The sequence below is a fragment of the Melanotaenia boesemani genome, chromosome 21 (genome assembly GCF_017639745.1).
Source record: "Melanotaenia boesemani isolate fMelBoe1 chromosome 21, fMelBoe1.pri, whole genome shotgun sequence".
In the NCBI taxonomy this organism is placed as follows: Eukaryota; Metazoa; Chordata; class Actinopteri; order Atheriniformes; family Melanotaeniidae; genus Melanotaenia; species Melanotaenia boesemani.
This window is the reverse complement of record NC_055702.1, coordinates 2,292,920-2,310,852: the sequence shown is the minus strand read 5'-3', so window position 1 is coordinate 2,310,852 and position 17,933 is coordinate 2,292,920. Positions and strand designations below refer to the sequence as shown.

At 42.1% G+C, this 17,933-nt stretch overlaps 1 protein-coding gene across 1 annotated transcript in view; it reads right to left on the bottom strand.

Annotated features, from left to right (window-relative positions):
• grid1b (glutamate receptor, ionotropic, delta 1b) overlaps positions 1-17,933 on the bottom strand; it is a 552,168-nt gene that overhangs the window by 267,882 nt on the left and 266,353 nt on the right. The window contains exon 3 of the mRNA XM_041974390.1: positions 2,179-2,463. Coding sequence (XP_041830324.1) covers positions 2,179-2,463 — 285 coding nt within the window. The remainder of the gene's footprint in view (positions 1-2,178; positions 2,464-17,933) is intronic.

Here is a 17,933-nt window from a genome sequence, read left to right as displayed (position 1 = left end):
CCTAAAACTCCACACAGAAAGGCCACTGGTCGACCCCCCCCCCCCCACACACACACACACGTTCTACACTAGTCTGTTTCATTTCATTCATTTAAATCAGAAGGTGCTGCAGGAGCATTTTATCCAGTTCCTGCAGGATACCGGGCCTCGAGGGATTCCTGATGTAGGACTGTGGAAGAAATCAGCACCTTAATCCTTATGACTGTTCAACTCTGACAATAACAGGAAAATCTGGAGTCTCTGTTCTGTGTTGCTGTTTGTTAGGGAAGGATTCTCATCCTCGACGTCAAATACTGAAGAACTTTTGAATGGCTAAGGCTGCATCTGAGAGGATGCTTGGATCTACATCCTTATGTTGTATTGCTGCAGCTGTGAATTGATTGCACTCAGTAATCCATAGGAGCTAATGTGATTTCATTAAGATACAGACTGAGCTATTCCAAACAAATGCAGGTGGCAGGGGAGTCGATCTCTGAAGTTTTGCTGCAGCATCTGAAGTGGAAACCTTTATAATCCAGAAAACTGGAAATCATTCAGGCAGTCAGGGGTTCTCCTAATGGATTTTCAATTATTCCTCTTCGTATTCCCTGTGAATTTGCATCAGCTAAACGCAAAAATAAAAAGACCTGAGAAGAAATGGCCTGTTGGAGAGACATTTCAATGTTTCAGACTTGATTTTACTAATAATTTGCACCCGTGTATTAAAGCCTTCAGACTGGCTGCAGAGCAGAGCCAGTGGTAAAAGCCTGCAGGACGTTTCACCACAGCAAATGTATCTGAACGCCAGTGAGTCATGAAACAAATGCAGCACCATGCAGCAAAGCTTTCTTTAATATAGTTAACATGACCTTGCACACGCACCTACACCCATCCATCTGCAGAATATAATCCATAGATAGCAGAGGTCAGTATGCAACACAAATTAAGAGACCACTCTGAGTCTAACCACCAAAAATGTAATTCCTACATCACATCCTGCTTTACGAGGACGACGCCGTTACAGTCAGACTGAGGGATGAGAGCAAACTCATCACTAAACAACGGTAAGCGGACATCACATCACCTTCAAAAATACTAAATCCATGAAAAACTTCCACTTCCTTCTGCTTGGACCGAGTTTCCCCAACTCAACTGATGGTCCAGCAGGACGTTGCCACACATGCAGGGCTTCCAGGGTCTGGATGGAGGATCAGCACATCCAGGAATGAAAACCTCTGGAATAATATTTAAAAGAAAGAAAGATGGAGGACCAGAAATATCTGAGCAAAGCTGAGTGGCGTGATTTTTAGCAGAGTGGTAGAAAGTTAGCCAACAGCAATGTGAAGAAGTGGCGGGGAGCACGCCACGACAGCCGTGATTCCACCTCAGCGGTATTCCACCAAACACTGATTTTTAATTCAAACATGGCGACCGCTTTGTTTCAAAGTAAACAGGAGATTAGATTTCTTTAAATTCATCATGTTCTACAAACACTGCATTCCTGGTGGATGGATCCAAATATCAACACCAGCATTGGTATCGATCCATACTAGTGTGAAAACATCGATACTTTAATGTTAGAAACAACTTAAATCTATCAGAGCCTTCATAAATAAGGATGAAGTGTTTTGGGGGGGATTTGGTTCACTGCAGTGATAAGGTGTAAAAGCAGCTTCTCTCGCCGAGATAAAGCCGATCTCAGATCTTTAAGGTGTGAATAATAACTTCATGCATTAAAAAGTTAATGCATTAATTCAGTGAGGCCTCCCTCTCACTGGAAAAGCAGAATCCCAGACCTTTTCATTTAATTCATCAGGTATCATCAGTTAAACATTTCAGGAGGAAACTCCACTAAAATACTAAACTATAAACAACATCACCGTCAGTAACTACAAACCCAGTCAGTTTAAATAACCCACACAAACACAAACTAAACTTCACTGTTTATCTCTGCAAACCAAAGCAGCTCACGCAGCAGCTTGTACGATCCGACCTGGAACCAGGAACCTGGTTCAGAACCTCACCGACATGGAGATTTCTAAACCAGTTTAAAGAAGCTTCATCCAGAAAAGAAACAGGTAATCTCCAAACTTCAGATGCAGGTTCATTCTCCAAAGCTCGCAGAAGAAAAGCTGAATATCGCTCTGCAACATTTCACTCAGCTCCCAGCAGAGCTACCATGAGGGAAAGAAGTCTTACCGTAGTCGATGTCGTAGAAGACGATGAACTTCTGCCAGCGCAGCTCTTCCACCAGCGTCAGCATGACGTCGTTGAGGCGTACGGGCGGCCGGGCGGCCAGCGTGTAGCGATGCCCTCCAGGGCTGGGGTTGAACTGGCAGGCCGTCCTGGGAGATCCCTCGCTGTTCCTCTGGATGTACAGGTGAGGGATGTGCATGGCGTCCGTCAGGGACTGCAGAGCGCTGGCCGATGCACAACCGGTGGAGGTGACCAACGCCAAGATGCCCTGGTTCATCAACTCGCATGCTGCAGGATAAACAGGAGAGAAGTTTCATAGATTATATCTGAAGAAAAAAAAACACCAACCCAGTTTTTCGTTCCCCAGTTTACTGAAGCTTTTAATCCCAGCAACATAGTAGTGATGGTGATGTTTTTATGATGAAATGTGATAAATAAAGCTGTTATCATGGATCATGGTGGATTTACCAGATAGAGTCTCTGAATAAAACTACATTTAGTGGCTGGATTGGAAACCTCTTGGATGGGACAGAAATGCCTAAAGATCACCTAAAGGGTACCTATCCATCACAGTTTACCCCACAAAGCTACAGTGTTCGGAGATCAGTGGAGATTTAAGGGTTAAAATGTTTTCTATTGTTAAAACAAGTCAGGAACTGTAACGTTAAATGAAGCCAGTGAACTGGTTTGTTTTCCTCTGCTCCAACTTCGTTGTACAGTTAAACTTGTGCAGCACTCGCCTCTGAATCCATGAGATAAATGGATGATTTAACAGTCCAGAGAGCCGCTCTGCTCAGACTGAGCCAAAGGGTAAAATTTAGCTGGCATTAATGGAAGAATCGCCTGAATGCCACAGCCTGCTGCTGTGTGGAATAACTGCACACTGCCAGTAAAGCTAATTATCTGGAATGAAAGGAAACAGTCATTAACCATCCTGCTGAAATATGAACTCATCAGATGGACAGCTACAGCAGAATTTCTCATCAGTGATTCATATTTAAATCAATCCAGAAGTTTAGATATAAAAAGATGTAAGAAAATAACCAAAAACTACAGAACCATGACCCATGTAGACTTCATCATCCAACAGATTCAAAGAGGCATTTTCATCTCGACCTGCCGATGTGTTGATCTGCTCCTTCATATTTATAATAAAATAAACTCAGCGTTTATTCGACATCTGAAAAGATGCTGTAGGTCCTTCTTACTAAATCCAGCTGTGCCAAATCTGCTGACCTCAGTTCTAAAGAAAGTCCTTGAGAAATGCAAGGATGCATGCAGATCTCAGCAAACACTGATTACAAAATACGTTCCAGGTGAGTCAATCAGCAGAAGAAACCAGGTATGACAGGAAGTAAAGCTTAACACACACACACACACACACACACACACACACACACACACGGGGTAAGAAGCTCTACAAAATAAAACAGGAAGCAGATGACTGAAGGACAACTGAGACCAGAAACTGAGGGGCAACAGAAGTGAACCCTAAACAGACTACACTGTCATCCTTTAGCCAGACGGGGCTAAAAACAGGCTAAGAAACAATCTGCTGGTTGGATTATAATCATTATTTATTCTCTACCAGGAATAGGAAAGATATGTAGGCCTGCAGATGTTTCCCTGCTCCAACACACCTTATTCAAATGAAATGGATCAAATAGCTGATCAGGTTCTGCTCAGTGACTCCTTCCTTTGAATCACACACCGGTTGCCTTATGCAAGAAAAGTGCTGTATAAATAAATTTGCCTGTAGAACAACCTGGTTGTTACAGGTGTGTGAAGCTGAATACATTCACAGAAATCATCTCAAATCTCCTTTGAAACCAGATTTTTTCCAACAACATCCCGAACTGCTTCCTGAAGGTCTGCTGAGAGAGTTGCCTTCTGTCTTCTCTCCATTTTCAGATCCTCTTACCATTTAAACTCCTGATACAGAGACCCATTGGAAACCCATTTCTGTACAGAGTGCTGAGCTAGCATGAAGCTTGCAGCTAATCATTCTCTCTGGGTTCTCTCCCTTTGAGGCTGGTACATCAAACTCTGTATGGAAACTAGTGGAGTCCAAGCAGGAGGCCAAACTGCAGACGCCACAGTTTAACTTTACCTTGAAGCTGTTCTGTGCTCTAATAAACTTTCACTGAGAACCATCTTGCTTTCAATAGAAGCTCTTTAAATTAATATTTGACAGTAAAGCAACTCTGTTTTATCCTGTTCCAACTAAATCAGCACTGTGGATGCAAACAGCTTCATCAGGTGCTTTTTCTTCAGCAACAGAGATGAAGTCATCTCACAGCACTTTACAGACAAAATCAACACAACCAGTTCATTGTGATCGAATTCAAATAAATCTACTAGTCCGATAACTGTTCACACAAGTCAATTCATAAAAATAAAAGCCTGTATAAGGAAAGCAACGGACTGCAGCAAAGCTTTAAATCTGAAGGCAGTTAAGATTAAATTTATGAATCCAGAAGGAAATGTGCAACACCAGCTGCTCAGACACACCATTAAACCTTCACATAATAAATAAATATAACAAAATAAGAAATCAATTAAGTAAAATAGCTAAAAGTAGGGAAAACACTGAATAAAACGTCAATGACAAAGAAAGATGTAAAGAAGTAAATGTGGGTGGGAGAGCTACCTTTTCACATCAAAAGCTGCTGATGCTGGACTCCTCATCCTCATCCCCATCCTCATCTTCATCCCCATCCTCATCCTCCTGAGTGCAGCTTTTGACAGTTTCACAACCATCTTAATGGACAGATTGGCCACTACTGGCTATCTAACACACCTGGACTGGCTTAAAACATTTTTTTCATGCCACACTCAGGTTGTTCAACTAAAATTATTAATATCTCAACCTGGTGTACCCCAAGGTTTGGTGCTTGGCCCCCTCCTGTCCATTATACACCTCCTCGGTTTGGCAACATTTTCTGTGAATACAGTGTTCATTTCCATTTCACACAGCTCTACCTGTTCATTAGGTGGCCAGTGCCACCCTGGCCACCCCTCTAGCTCCACCCCTGCATGGCAATACTTTCAAATCCTCCTCCTCCATGAACTTGAACTTAACTTTATTGTCATTACACAAGTGCAACAAAATGTCTTCCAGTACAGCCTGTCCAAGCAGCATCAGGCAGACCAAGGCAGCAGCCGCAGGGCGGCGCACCCTTTACCCTCCATGCTTCTTACCCTCCCGCCTACTCGCTTATCCACCATGGGGTCGAGACCCTTCACCAGCTACGGGGCAGATTCTCTTCCCTCCTTCCATCCCATCCTAAACACACATTTTTAAACAAATATTGGCTTCAGCTCTGGGACTGGAACAAACCCACTGTTGCACTTTATTGCTGTTTTTACTATTTTTACCACATTAGATACTTTTTGTTTATGATTCTTATAATTTTTTCTGTCCCTGTATTCTGTTATCTTGTTTTTTGAACAGTGACCTATAAGATGCTTATTAATAAAATATACTAATCCAACTCCACATTATTTATATAGCACTTTAAAAACAATGCAGTAGGTCGAAGTGCTTCACTCAAACCATTGAAGTGAGGCCAAGACCCGAGTAATGTCCTCTCATTTTTAAATGAGAGGACATTACTCGGGCCTTGGACATGTGGTAAAGGTTGAAGAGCAGCATTATGAAGCTGTAGCCCATCGAGGGAGGTCTGGCTGAGAACAACACAGTGTATTTTAGTAGTCCAAACGAGTTGATATAAAAGCAGATATTATTATAAAACCACTCCAGTGCTGCACAACTGTCCTTTCCCCTCCTTCCTTCCTGTTTTAAGCCTCCTAAACATCCTTTCACCTCTGGTTAGAGGCCAGCTTTCTCTGCAGAAGAAGATCCATCCAGACTTAAAGGTTAAGAGAAGCTCCAAAGGGCAACATGCATGTTATGACTGAGCTCTCACCAGGGAAATAGTAGAAAGAAAAGAAGGAAAAGAACATTCATGCCGAGGCAGAGGAGCATAAAGCAAAGCCAAGTTTTCTTCCAGGATAAAAACCAAGAAAGAGGAAAAACAAAACAGCTGGTTGGTGGATGGGACCCCGCTGCTTAATGTTTGATGAGTCAAACTTGGCTGAACCCGGGCTGAATGTCTCCGAGCTGAGAGCAAACAGAGGACAGAACCGCTGCTGTCGCTGCTGCTGTGGAGAACATCATCATCATTCGGCTCCATATTCATCTTTATTATGGGAACGCTGTTCTGTTGGAGAGTTGTGCTTCATCAGCATCTGGCAGCGTGAAGAAATGATGACAAAGCACAAAAAATTCCATCAACAAAATGTAAATTGTCTTAAAGATAATGAGGCAAATGTGGCTGCTGTGAAAGTGGAGCTAATGAACTCTCGCTGCAATAATTACTGTGTAAAATTTTATTAGATAACCAAATGTTTTGGCCAAAAGCACACCAGATGAGATTGAGATCTGATTCTTAGGTCAATTTAGGAAACATAAATTAGTTTTCACGTCTGACCTCATGTAAGATAGAGATCAAGATCCTGAGGAGCTGCATTACTGAATGATTTTACAGACTAATGGAATTTGTTGGTATTATTCCACAAACTTAGACTTTAATCGTCCGTCTCTTACAGCAGATTAAAGGATAGTTTGACCTACTGGCTCTAGAGATGTAGCAGAAAAACCATTTTTAGAGAAATACTAAAATCAATGAGCCCAGTTCACTCATATCTTCTTGCAAATCTTCTTAAATGTGTTATTAAGTTGTATTAAGAACATCACATTGGCAAACTTGTTCACAGATGTGAAATCATTAGTATATTTCCTCTTTGACTGATGAATCCCAATCTCTCAGTAAGTTAAAAGAAGGTACCACTGGCCCTAATTTACAGGCAAATGTTCCCACTTACGGCCATGTGCAAGCGACAGCAGCGAGGTAAACGAATGGATGGAAATAAATAATAATAAAGATGTGAACTGAAACCTGACTTCATTTTTAAACTGAAAACGTGGCTATGGAGGAGGATCATGGACAATCCCATCACCCTCTGCATGAGACCGTGGGTACGCTGAGCAGCTCCTTCAGTCAGAGGCTACAACATCCTCGCTGTGTTTTCCTAGATTTCCCTCATCCCGTCAACGCATCGTGTCACTCGGATACCTTACCCACACTGTCACCACTTCACGCACACACAAAGCACCTGTGGGCATTTATGTATGTATGTGTATAAATATGTATGCGTGTGTGTGGGTAGATATATGCATATATGTGTATGTGTGTATATATGTATAGACAAATATTACCTAACTGCATATTTCCATAAGTCTTCCTCCATAATGCACAGTGTGTGTGCTGGTACATAGAACAGCAGTTACTGTGGTATATAGTTTTATTTGATTGTATTTAATATTTTCTTAACCTGCTTTTCTTACTTTGTTTTTCTGTAGTTGAACTGAAGTAACACAAATTTCCCTGTTGTGGGATTTTCATCTTATCTAAAATAATCACGCTGAGATTCAGATCATTTAAAAGCAGCTTTATGTACAAACGGGTCATTAATTCCTCCTGAACCTGGAGAACCAGAAAGCAGGAGGTCAGTGGTGACCAGGGCATAGTGAAAGACCACGTTCAGCAGGTGGATCTGAGTCTCCGGAGACGTGGACATTTATGGAGCGATGTGACGGATGCGAGTTCGGTTTATTACATGATGTTTTTAGGAAGACCAGAACCCGTCTAATAATAATAACATGACTGATTTTTTTTCTTTCTTGTGATTAAAATGTTTTTAAATGACCAAAAGTTATTAAAAAAACAAGATGAGTGAAATTTTTAAATTGTATTTTAATGAACTAAACATGGGAAAACAACACTGTCTTCGGTTCGTAAGAGTTCTCTGTGTTCTACTAATCCAACATACAAAGAGCTTCATGGAAGCTACAATCAAAAGAATGTTGGTGAACGAGGCCTGATGCTCATCAACGTGAGGTATCTAAGCATACCTCAAACGCTCATAGTTTGGAGTCTGCTTTTATAACCTCATCCAACTACAAAGCTCCATCCATCACCTTTGACCTCAACACCACTGCTGAGGGATGGGACTGGACGGGAGGGACGGGTGAAAAGGACGCCACAGACTGTTTCTGCTAAATAATGAAGTAAATCCTCCTCCGAACAAAGCGCAAAGTTCCTGATAACTCTATGTGAGTATGTCACGACGAGCCACTCCTTCCATATTTCATGCAGTCACTGGATGAACTCTGAGATGAAAATATTGATCTGCATGACTCAAAGGATAAAAATACTCCCAGCACGCCATCACAGCACAACCACAATCTGATTTTCAACAAAACTCCAGAAAGCATCACTTTTCGTCTCCACATGAGAAGAACAATCAGCAGTTTAATGAGCCTGAGAGCATCAGAGACTGCGGCTACAATCAGTCCGGCTCTGAAATCACTGAGGACCAATTAGCATAATATACTTGAATGGTACTAATAGGTTCGGAGGCTCCAGGAACGCAGTGCCGGTGGCTGTTGGGATAACTCACTCAGCAGCCGGCTAAGATGATTTGGGCTGTGACGTGACTCACTTGCACTATGAGTCCACAGTGAGTCATGGATTCATCTGTGCTAAATGAAGCCTGCACAATATTTAGCCGAAGCGACTCCCCGTGCATCCTAATGACACTTACAGAGTGACTCCTACCAGACGGCGGGAGACAAAAACCATTAGAGTTGGAACAAGACAAAGATCTCCCTCTCTCTGCCCGTCTCCTTATTAGTGTGATCTTTGTCAGTATGCAGCTTCTAAATGAGCTCACAGAAACAAAGTAAACTCTGATTATCCTTGAGCAGAGAGGTTATGGATTTATAAATCACTCCTCTGCTTTTTATGCAGGCTTTTTAGAAGCAGCTGTGTTATAAATGGAAGTTTAAATCATTTAGATATGACAAACGTGCAGAATTGAGAAAGACTAGTTGCACAATCAATGCAAATAAATGCACATGCTCAATCAGAAATGCTTTTATAAAGATCTTGGTCTTGACAAATGCTGGATTGTGGACTGGATTCTTGGATCATAAATGATTCATATTGAAATTGGAGACCAGAATCTCATGTTTTGTAGGTGAATAAACTTACTGTTGCAGCATCTGCTGGTTTCATCTTCCTGGCATTGAGCCCTGTAATCTGAAGCTGGTGGGAACAAACCTATCGATCTCTCTGACACAAAAATTATACATTAATCTTGCATGGCAGAGCAATTTGTTTACATTCTGGTGCAATGTTATGGGAAGAAAATGATCTGGCAGAACATGGAGTACCTTCCTGTCACTGGCTGAGGATGCCCATTAAAAAGCTTCTAACACCAGATGCTTCCTCACATCCTCCTGGGATGAGCTGCCATCAGTTGTTCTTACAGTTTTTAATGGAAACTACAAGTCAGATTTTCTACACTCTCTCCTCTTTTGGGTGTCACAGCTTTCAGAGGTCAAGAGGTACATGCAGTATCACTGTGGCAGTGTGTCAGGATTAAAAGAGATTCATGGGCCTTCACAGCTGTTTTTAAAGTCAGTTTAACTTCTTCTGGACTAGAGCCCCAGTACAGGAGGAAGCATGAGACCCATGCAGACACCAGGAAGCAGCAATGCTGACATGTTGCATAGAAACATGACGGGGAAACACTCAGCCAAAAGACTCTACCAAGCATCGGCATCCAAACCAAACACAGTTCAAACCCCAGCAGTTATATGTAAGGAAAACATGAGAACAACTCTGTCCACTTTAGAGCTTCTGCTAATTTCTCCACATAAACAAGGAATCATATGGAAGCAGAGACTCTGCTGGTTACTCTGGGAGCTAGTTTAATATTATCTATTGTGTTCCAGTTTAATTTACAGTGACACAGTAACACATTGATTATGACACTTCTGTGTAATCTCACGTCTCAGCTTTCTGCAGAGACCAGGATTATACATCCAGCCCTGGTAGCTGTAAAGACATGCCTCATTTATTTTGGGTCTGTCATTTCAGACACGAAATTTTAGGTTTCATGAAGAAGAGATTAAAAGTTTTCCAAACATGCATGGGAATTCGGCAGGAATCTAACCATCACCATCAAAACTCCTCAGTCATTTAGGAACATACACTCACTGTCCACTTTATTAGGTCCACCACCTCAGCTGCTTAACACAAATATCTGATCAATCACATGGCAGGAACTCATCTAGTCGTGCAGACGTGGTGAAGTAGACTTGCTGAATTCAAACTGAGCATCAGAATGAAGCAGAAAGAGCATTTAAGTGGCTTTGAATGTGACATGGTGACTGGTAGGAGATGATAGGACGGCAACACGAGGTCCAATCAGCACTGGTTCCAACCAAGGTCTGCAGAAAGCATCTCTGAACACACAACCCATCCAGCCTGGAAGCAGATGTGCTACAGAAGCAGAAGACACACCGGGTTCCTCCTACAATTCACACACACTCACCAACACTGGACAATAGAAGATGGAGAAACGTTGCCAATACCTGAGTATTGTTGCTGACCATGTCCATCCCTTTATGACCACAGTGGAGCATCTTCTGATGCTACTTCCAGCAGGATAATGCACCATGTCACAAAGCTCAGATCATCTCCACCTGCTTTCTAGAACATGACGATGAGTTCACTGGACTCCAACGGCCTCCACAGCCACCAGATCTCAGTCCAGTAGAGCAGCTTTGGGATGTGGTGGAACGGGAGATTCTCATCATGGATGCAGCCGACAAACCTGCAGCAACTGTGTGATGCTGTCATGTTAATATGGAGAAAACCTCTGAGGAAGGTTTCCACCACCTGCTTCATCTATCACACCAGGATTAAAAAGGTCCGACCCGGTACTAGAAGGTGGTCCTGATGAAGAGGACGACCCGGTACTAGAAGGTGGACCAGATAAAGGAGCTGGGGAGTCTAAATTTATCTGTATGCGATTTATTTACATCATAATTCCCATTCAGGGATTGATAAAGTATCTACTGCCAGCAGCAGTGTGCTGGTCTTTATCCAAGCAAAAGCTCTGAGCCGGGTATCAGATCAAGGTCATGGTCCGCTACGCTAAACTCAACAAATCCGGCTGGAATACTGGGATCTGCTGACCGGAGGTTGCCCTACTTGATCTGAAGGTAATCTACTGCAGGGGGCACTTTGGCAGCGAAGCCGCCTCCACGAGAAGATCTGATTGTTCTCAGCTTTACTCCATCCCACGCTGCGGCCTACAAATGAAACTTTACCGTCTTCTCTGCAGCTCACAGTTAAAAACAACTGTTTTTAACAGACTTCGTTCTTATCAGATGACCTGCTGAGTATCCAGATGCTGCTGTTAATCTCATCTCCACCTTTCCTCAGATTCTGGCCTCGTGAATGAGAAACACAGCTGGACTGTTTACGTTCATGTTTCTGCCACACAATCAGGAAATGAGATTTATTCATGCGGGGGCAGGGGGCAACGTGCAATCGATAGGCAGTGAGAACAGATACCGAAGCCAGGCTGAAGAAAACAAAAGGATTAGCGCTGTCAGGCCAGATCCTCCTGAAACGATTACTGGTACGAGACAGAAACAGAAACTCTGCTACAGAATTTCCTCTTTTCATCCACAAACTCCTCACATCCACACTTTTTTATTTCCTCCCGCAGAATAAGCTTAGAGAGAATTTGATTTGCTGCTCTTGATCAAACTGAAGCAGAACTGGTTCGGGTTTAGGCGAACTAAAAACGGAGCGCTTTTAACTGATTGAAATCTCTGCTGATGTCTGCTGACTAAAGACGAACTTTTACCACATGAAATAAACTCACTAACAGTCAAGAAAACAGCAGAAAATAGTGAAATGAAAACTAACCAGAGGGAAAAGAGCTACAGAGTTTATGGGACATCACGTTTTACGTGTTTTTAATACTTCGTTTTTAAGTTTAGGCCATGAAAAGTCAACAGACATGTAATTTAATATTTAAGACTTGTTTTTTATACGTCTGTTAATTTTCAATTTCATGTAATTTAATTTAATTTCATGTGCTTTGTTTTCTTTCATTTAAACTTCCAGTGTTGTAGTTATTCCAGTCAGGGAGGGTTAGAACGGCACTTTTAGAGACAAGTTTTATGTAGAGGTGTGTGTGTGTGTGTTTGAGCTCCACTGCCTGTCATCACATGTCTGAACCGTTAACCTTTTCTTTCCATCAACAGATTTACTTAAGTTTACCAATAATCGTAGCATTAATCGCCACGGTTAATGAATCGTAAAGATCCTTTATTATAGTCTCTTTCCTTCAGGAATGAAGTCCAGACCACATCAGATGGTGGTTCTGTGTGAGTTGCAGATGAGGCGGGTTAGAGTGGGAAATATTCCCCCCAAGCACACAGATTAAAGGGGGGGTCCTACCTCAGCACCCCAGATGAAGGGCTACACCCTGGCTACGAGATGAACATAAACCACATTAAAAGAAGAATCCTTCAGCCTGGAAAGTCCTGACTCTTTCATGATGCAGCAGAGGGGAGGACGACACATCTTCATCAGTGAATGATCTGTGGTTGAAGTTGATGGTGAGGAGCAATGATTGAACCATCAGTTCCCTCTAAATTAACTTCTTTTCACTCCTTTTCTGATTTTCTCCCATTTTTCCATCGTTTTCACGTCCCAGTCCGCCTCCCGCCTTCCTCTCATCCTGTGGGCCTCCATTCCTCCAGCGTTTCTTTTCATCATCCTCTGAAGTTAATCTCAAGATCAGTCTCTCCTTCATCTTCCTCCTCCTCCTCCTCCTCACTCACAACTCGTATCTCATCAACTGCCCCTGGATCCTGCACCCCTTCAGCTTCTGAAATAAAACTCTCCCGTGGTCTCAGTTCTGCTTCTTTCATGAAACACCTTTGAGGAAAATGTTCTGAGGAAGATGTGTGTGTGGAGTTTTCACATCAGCATCCACAGCAGCATCTTCCTGTGTGCTTGGAGTGTGAGATGACATCTTTTCATTAGGTTCAAGGTAAAATGAGTAAATGTTTTGTTTCTTGGAATAAAAATTCTGACACCTCAGACGATAGAAACTAACTAGAATTTATTTAAAAAGAAAGAAAAGTTGAAAATAATCCATCAAACCATCAAAACTAAACATCAACAATTAACCATGAGTTTACTTAACTTTGACAGATGCACTTGCACACTTCATTAACTTAATTGCACAATATTTCTGCCTCTTTATTGCATTCATCCCAACACACCCACCCACCCACCCACCCACTGGACTCAACATCGCTTCCTACAACCTCAGAGCTCATTTTTCACCTCAAGGCAATGAGGTCTTAATTTCTCTCATGCTTAATTAAACTATCTATCTCCATGGATCTGTAGCCCCATTACCCATAATACCCCTCACCAGCACAAAGCTGCCCCTCCCACCCCACCACTGCCTCACGGATCTTAGTTTTTGGCTGCTGCTGCTTGACAATGTCTGTGTTAATAAGGGGATGAAAAGAATGACCTGCAAAGCTAATAATGCTGCAGACCCCGACTTCATTATGGCTGCCAATCCCCAGGCTTTAGTTTCCCTTTAACTAATGCCCTGTGGGCACTGGAGGAGTGTGCACATATGTGCATGCAGGTGTGTGATTTTTCCTCCTCTGTAATGAGGACAGATGCACAGAATAAATGAGCCTGTCGTTGCACCGACGGTCCTGTCAGACGACGCTGATGCTAACTGCACCACCAAACTGAAGAGAAAAAATGTCTGTTGTTACATTTTGTTTGCAAAGTTTTAAAAAAATGGTGATGGGAGCAAAGGAAAGGTTGTTCAGCTAGCTGAAGTAAAGCAGCTACATCATCACATGTAGACAGGACAGGCTGGTGACGGCTCAGTGAAAACAATAACACATAAACCATCTGTGTGTTAAAGTTTTCCACATAACCAGCAGGTCCTCACTGCTGCTGTGTCTTTACTAAAGTCTGGCTCATGGCTGATTGGTTGCTTCTACCATCTGGACCAACTCTGATGAAGAAGGAAGGAGACAACATCAGTCGTTACACTTGAATCTGAGAGAGGGATGCAAAGTCCAGGAGAGGCTACCTGATGCTAATGATTCAGCAAAATACACGGACCTCCCATTCATCTGAAATAAAACACAAAGAAGAAAATGTGGTGACACTAAGTTACAACGATGAGGGAAAAGGAGGAAGAATACTGAGCTGCAGGTCTGCTGAAAACATCAGATTTTTAAATCAAGCTTAAACATCTATTTGCTGCTCCCATCAAAACGATGCATTGGAACCTTTATTTCCTGCATTTTATCTGTCTTTTCTGTTTCAGATTCTCTTCTTGGCATCTTTTTCCAGTGTGATCTATATTATATATCAGCTCCTACTTGGGAACAAAAGACGAGGTGGAAAAATTAAATAGAAAATAGATGCCATTCCTGGAAGAGAAATGCTGGGTGCTGGACCAAAAAGGCAACATCAGAGAAATAAAGTCTGCACACCAGAAGCTGCTCCTGAAATGGCGTGACGTTTCCGGCACCTGCCCTTCTTCAGACGAGTCATAAGACTTTACAAACATCCACAACCTGAACAACACAACAGCCTGAATAATCAGCCATTTGCAGACTTATTCAGTCGCAGAGACGCCTGGTTCCAGCAGCTGTTTAGGACCCTGGAATTTCAGCCTGATCTCCACTCACAGAGTGGTTCATTTCTTATCTAAGAAGTATTATCTCTTTTTATACTGCAAGGTTCCTCAAGGCTCAATTTTCGGTCCACCTGTATTCACACTGTACATGCTCCCACTTGGCTCCATCTTTAGAAATCACAATATTTTATTTGATTGTTACGCTGATGACATGTTATTCTTTCTTCATTTACAACCTGAAGGATTCTGATCCAGTTTAACTTCATGCCTTCATCATGTCAAAAGCTGGATAGCAAACAATTATCAGTTCAATGAACAAAACTAAGCCAACAGGCAGTCACTTGGGTTGTCTGTCATTTCATAACCATGAACTGAACAGGAATCTTGGGGTTTATTATATTTGAAAAGGACATTAACTCTGTAGAAAAATCTATATATATGAACATGGAAATTCCTCAGACTTTTACATGGTCAGATGGAGGCGACACCACAGCTCCTACTGAAGCTCATAATCATTGAACAACCTCTGATCTTAAAAACTTCTGATTGATCTCTGCATTTCTCAAACAAATACTTTCTGAACATATTTTCTCGCTGTGGATGGCTGTGTGTCTAAATGGGCTGTGACTTATTTTGGATGTTATAAAGATGGTCTTTAGCTGGGATAATTCATTTCTACCTAATGAAATAAATGAATGCTGACTACAACATCAGTCTGTGCCTCAGTAGAGGCTGAACCAATTGGAAAAGCTGTAATCAGTAATGAGTTTGAGGTCTGGACAGGCTTAATGTGCAGAAAGCAAAACAAAACCATTAACAGTATCCAGATTCCATCTTCTGTCTCTCTCTGCATGTCTTCTTTATTTCTACTGACAGCCCTTCTGGATGTTTCTACTCTACAGGAATGTCAGAGTCTTTGAAATGTGGATTGTTGTTTTCCCTGCAGCACCCAAGCAGTACCACGGCAGCCCGGATCGGTTCTGCAGCGAGAAAGATTTGCATTTCCAAAAGAAAACATGGTGACAACGGCCTGCAGCTCTGCTCTCAATGTTTTGATAGAAACAACCTGTTTGTGTTGGGGTAGTCTTTGTGTGTGCTGAAAAGTGGAGTAGTGCTCATTCATTCATTCACCATTTATCCATGACATCCGTATTTCCCCGTGGAGGTGGTCTGGCAGCTGCTCAGAGGTCAGACACACATAAAGCATGCTGTTATGGATCCTGTGTGTAACTTACTGAGATGAAGTTCTTCTTTTAACCTTTAAACAGAGGAGTTTTGCGTGCCCCACCACGGTCTTATGAGACGGGGACACTGTACATCCTGAAATGTCAACTGTTCCTTTAAACCTCCATGCACTGCGTTCAGGTTTGGAAGGTGGAAACTGTGATATTTGATGTCTTTTCAGCTTGTTTCAGGTGTTATTATGAAAGATACAGAGGTCATTTTCCTCATCTTGCAGGGACACTGCAGGGACGTCTCTGGAGAAGATGTTGCTGTAAAATCTCAAGAACCAAATTAATTCTGCAGAACCCTGATCTACCCCATACAATCCTAGAACCCTGATCCAACCCATACCATCAGAACCCTGATCCAACCCCTCATTTGTGCCATGTTTGATAGTAAACAGGCTCACAGCTGATCACTGTGATTGTCTTTGAGGAACGTTGTTTGTAAAGTGGTTCATGCTTTTCCTATATTTAGAGACAAACTGGAGATCCATTTGCACATCTTTGATCCTCAGATTGATCCCTCATGGATGCTGATTTTGGATCAGATCATAACATTATTCATCTCATTACAAGCCCTAAATTTCCATCATCCAAGCTTTTTGTAATATCAAAAAGGCAAATCATAAAGTTTTTTTATTTAATTTAATATGCAAATGAATGAATGTCAAAGCTAGGAATATTTCTAATAATACTACTTCCACTACTAAAAATAATAATCTAAAAATATTTGACCTGCTACTGGATGCTTGCAGTGATTCTGGGAGGTGAAACTCATGAACATTTTCTCTGTTTATCTGTGTTTCCTACTTACATTATGCACATATTTGACTTTACCACAGTTAAACAGCCTGATGACAGCACTATATTCTTTAGCTATCAGTAACCTCTGCCTCATGTCAGACTGATGACAGCTCATGAACATGACTGACAGGATGGAAACCTGACAGGTGGGGGGACTAGTAACTGAACACCTGACGACAAGCTGCGAAAATCAAACTACATCCTGACGGGACAGAGAAAACTCCATGGTACATCCAGAGAAACCAGAACCTGTAAACAAGGTAGCACCTTGTGATCCATGACTGCTGTTCAGATCATCCAAATTAAATCACTGCAGTCGTGTCGGATGCTCCTTGTTGTCTGGATGCTAGTGAGACTTAAACACAGGCTCTGGCAGCATTAATGCCATTATCTACACATTATGCTAGACAGGAAGGGCCATACAACCTGGAACATGCAAGCATCAATAAATGTATGTGCATGTGTATGCATGAGTGAGCGGGTTAGGACGAGAGCTAATGATGTATTAGGGTGAACTGGATTGTCCCAGAGTGTCATTCATCATAGTGAGACAGCTGAGGGCCACAACTATCAGTCAACTTCCACTTCAACACACACGGAGAAGGAAAACACACCCGGAGACAGAACACACACCAACACACAAGTAGATGTTGATGTGGAGCAATAATTCTGATCAGACCAGTAAACAAGTTGGTTGGACAGAAAAATGAGCAGATTGGGCAGACAGGTGGATGGACAGGTGGTTATGGAGGTGGACAGGTGACACGATAGATGAATGGAGCAAACTTTAGCCCTCTGTTAGGTATGAATTACCCAGAATGCATTTTTCAGGTGTAAATGACAACAAAACCTTTAATGTTTCTCTGCATTTAACCCATCTTGGTTACCGGGAGCAGTGGCGCAGAATAACAGGAAGCCGTCTGCTCTCTGATTGGATAGTTTGATTTGTCACCATCCAATCAGATAGACGTGTAAAGACATGGACAAAATTTGCAACCGCAACTTCAGTTTTGTGCTTTGCATCTCTGAACAGGGTTTTCACAAAAGAACTTTATTTTTTCCCACAAATACAAATCTTTTTTACAAGCATTCAAACTCTTTTCTGCA